The 9,644-nt window shown below is 38.4% G+C and overlaps 1 protein-coding gene across 2 annotated transcripts; it reads left to right on the top strand.

The window, feature by feature from the left end:
- Nucleotides 1-4: 4 nt before the first annotated feature.
- tdgf1 (teratocarcinoma-derived growth factor 1) lies at nt 5-6,888 on the top strand. 2 transcript variants are annotated; one of them, XM_085357936.1, is made up of 6 exons: nt 5-948; nt 1,045-1,100; nt 2,658-2,945; nt 4,505-4,619; nt 4,886-4,995; nt 5,975-6,888. In XM_085357936.1, exons 1-6 carry the CDS (start codon nt 926-928, stop codon nt 6,082-6,084), a joined length of 702 nt encoding a protein of 233 aa, XP_085214062.1. In that variant the 5' UTR covers nt 5-925; the 3' UTR covers nt 6,085-6,888. The 2 variants fall into 2 exon arrangements, with proteins under 2 accessions (XP_085214062.1, XP_085214061.1); XM_085357935.1 differs by having other exon boundaries at nt 5-1,100.
- Nucleotides 6,889-9,644: the final 2,756 nt, after the last annotated feature.

Raw genomic sequence — 9,644 nt, 5'->3', positions numbered from 1 at the left:
TTTCATTTAGTTACTTCCTCTCATATTATTTTAGCCATAAACGTTCCTTTTGTTCAAATATAAGGTGAGGTTTTATTTGAACAATTACAGGAGCTTGCTACTCTGCAGATTTCTTTTTTTAGGAGATAAATTTTATGTTTGTGGTAATTTAACCTTTCTTTTTCCAGTATTCTTTTCATTTTTTTTTAAAAATCACCACCAGTATAAAAACCACTGGGCTCATTTTATACCCAGTGTAGAACAGATGAGAGATTCTGGCTCTCCAAAATTTTCTTTCTTTGTGCAGCATGTGAAGCATTTTACAAAACCCATTTCCACATGAAGTAGCTTTGAGTGAATTGCTGTACTTTTCTTGACATACGTGGGTAAGAGCCATCTAATTCTTCTTCTTCCATCCAAAGCTCAGCAAACAAAACCAATTACCTGATAACTAAATTAGGAAACACGTTATTTTTCTGGGCCACCAGAACAGCTTTCAGCCAGTTCCCAGTATTGTTGATTCCACCTTCACCTCCACCCAGACGGCCGTGAGGGGGCGTGGCTTCCGGAGCCCCTCCCCCTTGCAGGAGAATCACCTGGACAGAAGATAAGTTTTAGAGACACAAAACTGCGAGGGGGAGACTCAGGCCGGAGGAGGATTCACTAGATTCTTATACGGCGTTTTCGCTTTTATGAAGTTTTTAAAATATATTTTGGAGTAGCACCTGCTCAGGTTCTCAGCGTCTGAGTTGGTTTTATGTCTATGGATACTTTTCTCTGACTTCTGGAGCTACAAACGTAAACTTCAGGGAATTTTTTTCGACCTTCGGCTATTCGCGGTTTTATTGTACTTTTTCCTCCACTGTGAGTTGAAGAACGGCCAAGAAATCAAGAAGGTGGTTTGGAGTTTTTACTATTTAAATTTTTTTTTCACCACTTCGCTAAAATGAATTGGAAGGAGATGCTCAAGTAAGTCCAAATGACTCTCTGTGAAAATAGCTCTGTTTTTTTGTTTTGTTTTGTTTTTTTAAATACTTGTTTTAAACCAAATGTATCTGTTTCCAGGTTTGTGCTCTGCGCCTTCATGTGTGTCCAGTCTGCTGCTGCTGTGTCTGCTTCAGGTCTGATCATCACACTCAACATACGGTCATCTGTGCTTGTTTGTCTGTTTTTTGTTTCTAATAAGAACAAAAATGTGACAATTAATTGGAAAATTCCACAATTACAAACTGTTGCTAAATTCTGACCCCTGCAGTGCGGGAATCTGGTGGATATGATGCAGTAGGGGTCATGTTGTTGCCGTGCTTTGGAGTCACTTGTCTAGTTCCGGTCTCTGGGACTCTGGGCCGAGTTCCATTTATGATTTAGGGCCAACAAAAAAACTTTTTTTTTCTTTTAAGTTGGTGTAAGATATAATTGGTCACCACCACAGGTCCCTTCTCCCTTAAACTGCCTATACTGATTGCTGAGTCTAGAATAGAATATGAGAGAAAAAAAATGGAATAGAGTGGAATAGCCCTGTGGAATGCACACACAGATGTAGACAGAAGGGGGAGACGAACCCCAAAAACCAATGAAGGAAAGAATTCAGCAGTTTACCTGGAATAGCCCTCCAAATAGATTTTTGGACTGATTGTGTAAACCACCACCACCACCATCAGATCACCAAATTAGAAAATTGAGAAGAATGGTGTTTCCTAATGTCAGTAGACTGCAGAGACTTGGAATGCAGAGCTGTAGCGCTTTACTCAGACATTTATTTAACTGTTTTCTTCCATTAATTTGTCATCAGTTCCTATATGGCCACATGATTCAGAATATTAATTCATGTGATACAAATATGAGCTCCTGGTGATCAAAAATGTTTGGGGGGAGGGTTTTATTTGTGCAGCTTGTTAAACCATGCCTTACTAACATCACAAGTTGTACCACTTCATAAAGCAGCTCAAACTGTGTATTGTGTTGTCAGTGAACAGTGGCAGTATTTGAACAGCATGTTTGAATGTTGTTATAATTGATTTTAATCGGCTGGGGTTGTAGCTGCTAGAGCACAGAACACCCACAGTGACTTTTAATGTTTCATGTAAACAGTATCTCTTAGAGCACAATCAGCATTAAAATGTTGAACTCAAATGAAAGCGTGTATTTTACTGCCCTGTGCACGAAATCACCACTTTAACAGTTTTCTGCAGCGGGAATCTGTTTTATTGGCAACAGTGTTGAGTTTTACTGTTGTGTTTTCTATAATAGCATTTTTTTTAATTGGAGTAGATGGCACTCGTGGGGATCATTTTATACAGAAGAACTGCATGATGTGTAAAATTCCTCTTTATTTGAATGTGCCCAAAGCGGAGAGCCCAGTTTAAAAGAGAAAGTTGATAATCACTGTCGTGGTACCCTTTATCTCTGAATGGGGTTTTAGGTTTTGTTGAGTCAGCTAACACAAAGAAGCCTGGTTGTAGTGAACTTCTTTGCTGCAGAACCTTCTGGTCTGCTTGTCAGGAGGGTTGATGCTTGTTTTCACTTCAGTTTGTAACGTTATGTTGATGTTAGTGGGACTTCAGTCAGACCAATACCCCACAATCTCCTTTGATTTTATTTTATGGGTCAGTTTCTTTGGCTCACATTTGCCTTTGCTCTGTGTGACATTTAAAATTTGTTGCGTTTCTCTTTTGCAGGTTGCAAAGGAGACAAATGCAGTACTCAAGGCACCTTCCCTACGATGCCCGCTCTTCCTTCCTCCTCTGTTACCTCTTCTCCTTCACTTCCAGTAACTTCATCTCTTTCCTCCTCCATTTCCTCTCCTCCTTCAAGCTCTGCTTCCTCCTCTTCTTCTTCTTTGGCGAAATCCTTACAGACCTCCCAGGACTTCCTGGGTCAGTTTACCCAGGTGAGGTCACCAAACAACGGGGACCGTAAACACCGTGACGCTAGCGCCGTACTGCCCTTCATCGGCCTGACCAGCAGTAAGTTCACACTTCGGTAATGCACACACAGATGTAGACAGAAGGGGGAGACGAACCCCAAAAACCAATGAAGGAAAGAATTCAGCAGTTTACCTAAAACAGTTTACCTGATGCTGTTCCGTAATTTTCCCCAGGATTTCTTTTTTGTAATGCATTTAAGATATATTTCCAGTTGCTCAGAAAGTTTTGTTGTCTTATGCTGTCATATACCTTCAAATAAAACATCATATGAAAAACTGTGAAAACAAAACTGGTAATGGGCAACATCATCTATTCAGATTAAATAAAGTCTTTGATCAAAGGGCCAATTGTTTAAAATAAAAACAGTATATTCTCTCTTCTGATTTAAGTGAGAGCTTTTAAAATAAAATGAATTCAAATGAATTTTCATTGTTACCCATCCAAATAGATACTAAAACAAACCCCTTAATTAAAAGGCGTGGTTGTGTGGGCCGTTGTTGGTTCACTTCTAGTGTTTTTCTGCCATTTTCGGAGGTTTGTTCAGACTCTCTGTGTTTGCTGATGTGAAGCAGAGGATCACAGGAATGTGCTGCCAGCTGGAGACTCTGGTTTATCTCACAGATACCGATACAGTAAAAAAAGAAATGCTTGACCTGAGGTCTGAGGGCACAGCAGTGGCACCCTGAACAACAAATTAAAACACAAAATAAGTCTTACTATACTAAAAATAAATCTTACAAAATTTAAAATCAGAAAGTCTAAGTTCATCTGTTAAATGAAAACTCCATGAAAGACAATCAGAAAAACGAAGACACAAGAAAGTTTTATATATTGAGTATAATTAATGATACTGGACTGAATACCTGTAATGGAGCTTACAGGTCATATAGACAGATTTACCTGGACAAATATGAAATGCATACATAAGGTTTGGTGTTCATATGAAAAAGGCATATCCCTAATGGCTCTGCAGACACAAGCTCCATATTCTGTATCTAATTCTTACAAAATATTGAAGAAAATAGTATAGATCCCCAATGTGCCCAGCTCTTGTACAGTTATGTAGAGTTGCTTACTTCAACATATTTGCTGGCAGAAACGTTAAAATAATCATTCTATAAGATACTTTAGATTAAGACTATATTCACACTTATAATTGCAAGCACTCATTTAATCACACTTTTGTTGCTTTTGTTGTTCCTTTCTCACTTAAAATGATCAATATTTCTGAAAAGCTCATGTAAGAGATGATCAGCTCTGTAAAGACCTCCATTACTAATTACAGGACTGTTAATTCTTCTGTATAGTTGCTACAGAAGTAGCAGAGAAACACAGTTTTGAGATGGGACACATTCCTGCCTTCATACATGGAAAGCATAAAGGTGGTAAGAGCAGTAGCAGGGTGCCCTTAGATGTTAGAGATAACAGCAGACCGCCAGGATATTGGTAAAATCAGAAACAGAGGAGCTGGCGTGGAGGTGGTCTGCAAAGTGACTTACAGATACAGGAGGAATTGGATGCAGGTTAGATTGTAAATGACCTGGATGGATTTGTTGTTGGTTCCCATTTAAATATCTGTTTTTGTTGGGTTTTTTGAGGTGCTGAACAGAGTCGAAGCTGCTGTAAGAATGGAGGAACCTGCATCTTGGGCAGCTTCTGTGCCTGCCCTCCATATTTCACCGGGAGAACCTGCGAGTATGACCAACGAATCAGGTAAACCCGAATACAAAAATATTAGATGTGTGCTCCTGTATAATGCTCTACTTACTCTAAAATGCAAATTAATATTGACTATACTGGTTGAGCCAACTTGGTCTAATCTAACTGAGACTTTGAGAATATGTCTTCAATGTCTCTGACTGTTTTATGACCAGAAATTATCACCAATATGGTTCTTATGTCACTGGTTTAAAAAATCTTAAATATCTTAAAGAATCAAGTGCTTGGGAGTGGTTTTAATTTCGGTCATCTGTGTGCAGGACCTGTGGTTTGATTCCTCACGGCGAGTGGGTTCAAAAGGGCTGCTCCTACTGCCGCTGTGGTTATGGCACGCTGCACTGCTTCGCCAAAGTCTTCCATAAAGACTGTGGTAAGATCCAATGAGGACTAAATAGAGACTTGCTGCAGTTCAGACCAGGTTTAGCTTTTTTTCAGAATCTAGAGGGCCCGCGTGTCTTGACTGTATTTGTATATTTCCATGTGGTTCATTCAGTCCTTTAGATGTATGATCAGGTAAGCGAGGGCTATTTTTGTTTCTGTGTGGATGAGCTGTTGATGGCCATCAGACAGTTTGAAAACTGTCGTTCACACTTTTTCAGACTTGCAACAAAAACAATTCCCTTCAAGTGTAAGTGTCGTATTCAAACTCTCACCCCACCCACTCATTTACAACTCAAGGCAATGCATTCTTCAGCACAAACAATGACAACGTGTAAGCACTTTTAAGATAAAGCTTATCCAACATTTGTTTTGAAGTATGAGTAGCTGCAGCTTTTTGAGTGATTATTTTATTTATCATGAGCTCCATTATTTCAAAATTCCTTAGCCAACTTTCTAAATAGCCTAAAGCCAACACTTTGGATAAATTGGCCTATCATTGCTGAACATACAGACATCCTAAATCTTCTAATCTAAGAATTGTGCAGTTTTCCAGCTCTTTTTGCTGATAGCGCCTCATGCCTTTTCTGCAAGTATCTGCTTTTTTTTCCCCCTCCCAAAATGTTTTTAGTATTAAAAGCAGAAAATATATTTGTTGGTTCTTTAGCCCGTCAGTAGTACAATCCACTCTTCATCTTTTTTTCTAACACAAGAAATAACAAAGGAGACACCGTGCAGTACAAAGCCAGGTTTGGGTGAAAAGTAAAGTGACCATGCTGTGTGTAAGATGAGCCCTCTTGAGAGAAAATGTGTTTTTTCTGCAATAAACAGGGCCTTAAAAAATGACCAACTACAGAACATAAAATAAGGCCATAAAACAGTTAGTGAAAAGGCTTTTGAGACACAGAATGATAACAAATCATAACTTTAATTCTACTCAAAATGACAGTTTTCCTGTTTCTGTTTTCCAGATGATTCTGATGAGGTGCGCTGGTATCGTTCATCGGCTGTCAGGATGATTCCCACTGGCTGCTTCTTCTTCTATCTGATCCTGCTTTCTCCTTTGTATTTCTTCATCTGATGCCTTGAAACACCTGGATTTATGTGAAACTGTGTCTTAGCCTCAGCAGGATATTTTTGAAAGCTTGAAATCAGAAGTGAGTCCGTAACAGAAACAGATTTTCTGAAATCTATCATTTTGCATCCAGAAGGAAGAGACACACTTTGAACTGTAGCTGGACTGGACTGTGTCCTGATTTATGGGGACTCTTTTTTTTTTCTTTTTTTTTTTGATGCTGTGGTTTATAGGGATCCACAGGCCACCCTGTCCCCTAACCAGATCTATTTATACCCCCTTCTCGTGTGAGCACTAAGAGCTCAGTAGACTTAACCTTTCTCTTTCAATGTTTGCATTTTGAAGGATTTGCTGAACTCCCAAGTTAACGCGATTCAACCCAAAAGACCCAACATACAGCCAACATAATTCTCCCAATTAAAATGTTCAATATATCATTCAGAACTTCTTCTCGTTCAGACAAACCATGTACCCCTATTTCTTTGTTTCTATACCCATATATGTGTCAGATGTCTTGAAGAAGAAATGAAATATGTGAAGGAAGCTGTACATAAGATTTTTATGAAAAATAAAATTTTTTCTTTGGTAATTTTAGGATCTCTTACTAAACACTAGATTTTTTTCTCTTTGTAAAAGATGATACAGAGTTTCTGTTTTTTACACTTTGTGCAAAAAGACAGAAGACACCAACTCAGCCAGTGTGACATTTTGTCCTTAAATATAAACATGTACGCACTGTGTTTATTAAAGATTTACAGTACTGTGCCACTGATGGTGTCTGTATGGTGAGAAAATTGCTTTGTCTTCATTTAAACTATAACACTCAGTTTACCAAATTAATATGATTGCATTGCAGCTTTTCCTTTCGTTCCATCTCTGTGACTCTATTATCTGTAGGTATTTTCAGAAGGAGCTGTTGTCTCCCTGCCTGTTATCTCCAGAGTTTATTGATGAGGTTAGGATTGATTATCTGCTGCTCTCTTATCTTAAACAAACACATCAGCTGTTGTTCTGTAGTCTGTCGCCCTGCCAGCTGCTACAGATCACAGCTATAATTAACAGGCAGAGTAAAAAATAATTTATATCAAAGTTAAACAATCATTACAGTATCTGTCTGCCTTGGAAGCTATAAAAATAAACTCTTCATTAAAAAAAAAAGAAAAAAAAGAGGTCTCATTGAACAAGACTGTCCTCCCTTGGAAAAAAAAAACAATGTTGTGTTGTTTGTGCAAACTCTTATTACAACACATAGCTGTTGTTTGTTTTTTTTGTTTTTTTTTTTAAAAAGATAAGTGACCTTTAGAGGTTGTGTGAAAAGGGGCTGCTGGTGATGTGGCGTCCAGGAGGCACAATGAAGCACCCTGGTGAATTCAGCTTAGTGCTTTAGTGTTGTAAACCTACCCAAAACAAATCCCAACAGCAAGTTAAAGGGGAACTTGAAAATCAGGTGTTTGTGCAACCAGCAACATGTCTACCTCGTAATAACAACTTTCTCTGTAACCCTGGGAGGTCTTAGTTATCAGTTAGATAAGGAGTAACCCCTAGATAAATATGTGCTAAAGGAGTATTTTAAAAAACATGTTTGTATTGTTCTCTGACTGACAGCTTAGGCTTATTCTTGGTTACCGTACTTAAACATTCCAGGGATACAGTGGGAATATTTCCAAATTTAAATTCACAAACTGTTTCATGGAGAGTAAACATAAAAGAGAATGTGTGTGTGTGTGTGTGTATGTATATATGTGTATATATATATATATATATATATATATATATATATATATATATATATATATATATATATATGTATGTATATATATATATATACATACATAAACATGTATGTATATGTATTACTGATATATCACTATGAAACATTGTCTATTTAATACAATATAACCTCAAATGCTTACTTAAACCTATATTAAACTGGTGGACATGGACAGCTGGAGACCTGTTACACTCTTTTGACATGTGAAGTCTGCAGCCTGGGGAGCACGGGTAGCTGTTGCATTACAGTGTTAAGTCCGTGCAGTATCAGAAAACAAGCCGGCATGTGGACATCTACGTGGATTCTTGCAATAACTGTTTGATGATGAAAATTACATCACTGGGATCTGAGCGGACCCACGGATGCAGAAAGTATAATGCCTGCTTTAGATAAATGTCAGTCTGAAGTTTGTTGCCACCAAAGGGCTGTGACCGCTGTGATAAAAGGAGACCTATTCACATAATGTGCTCCATTTTTTAGTTTCTTCATTAGTGATTTTATATTCTTGGTTTGTACTACATTAGATTTATGGTTTAAAATAATTTCTGTCTTAGACTGTCTGTGGTGTAGCTTCTTAAATCATGTCTTGTCTCCCACAAGCCATTTTTAAGACAACTTTCTTTTGATTGGCTGCTTCTAAAGAAATGTAATAAGGGAGGGGCTTCTGTGCTCACAGCAGATGATATCTGCACTCACTGACATCATGCAGTACAAAGAGTAGAAAGAACTGTGTGAAATTGAGCTTTGGGAGCAGAGTTTTATCAACAAGGTTTACTGAAAAAAGCTGCATTTAAACATTGGTGATAAGAGAATCCAACATTTAATTATTTTTTTTTACAAAGTGATTCAGGCAAAATTTCTCTCCTGGTCTGATTAAATCTTGCAGTTATAGTTCTGTTGGACAGACCAGAGTTAATGGGTTCTGTGGGTGTTTTGGGGCGAGGGGGCAGGGGGCACCCCTTCTTACTAGCATTCATTGAGCCACAGTAAACAACTACACTGTAACATAATTATGCAGATGACAATATCACCATCCTAATTCACCAGGTGACAACTGCTCCATAGATTATCTCCGCAAGGGACAAATAAAAGGGATGTGCCTGAAACACCTCTGCTAGATGCAGATAAAACCAATGATTTAGCTGAAAAAGAAGAAAAATGGTGAGCGTTAACACTTACCTGGACTGTGCTCTCTGAAAATCTGAGACCTGTCAGACATCATGATGTAATCCTGAAATCAGAGATAAATTGGTTACAAAGTCTGTCATCTGAAAAAGAAAGCGAATCAAAAGATATATGCCCATACAGAAATGAGAGAAGCTTTTCCTATCCAAAAGCATCAATAGTCTGGTCTCCTAGAAAGCAGAGTCACAACAAAGAACAAAGAAAAATGAACATATAACAGAATTTCTTAGGTCTCTGCACTGCTTCAAATGTGTCAGAGCAGAGATTGAAATCCTGCTTCTTGTCTATAAATCTTGCAAGCAGTGGCTCGGGTCTTCTGAGGCACTGCTTGGTAAATGAGAAAACTTAAAGAGCTACAGTTTGAGCTGGATTCCCGGGCAATTCAAGGTGAACCTCTCCTCTTTATAGTATAAAATAATGCTGTTTTGGCCAAACTGCTGGGGTGTGTCAATTAGGCACAGGGTCTCCATGGTGCATGGGATTTAATGAAAGCGACGTTCGTCTGTCACATCCTTCTTTAATGTCTGCTCAGTTGATAATCATGAGATGTCTGACGCCACTGCCCCTCGAGCCTCTTAATGCAGACTTCGTATGCCTCAATTGTTCTCTC

The sequence above is a fragment of the Diplotaxodon limnothrissa genome, linkage group LG7 (genome assembly GCF_057381915.1).
Source record: "Diplotaxodon limnothrissa isolate DT_005_m linkage group LG7, D_limnothrissa_male_GT1.1, whole genome shotgun sequence".
NCBI classification, from domain to species: Eukaryota; Metazoa; Chordata; class Actinopteri; order Cichliformes; family Cichlidae; genus Diplotaxodon; species Diplotaxodon limnothrissa.
Note: the sequence above shows the minus strand (reverse complement) of the source record. Positions and strands in the feature narration are given on the sequence as shown.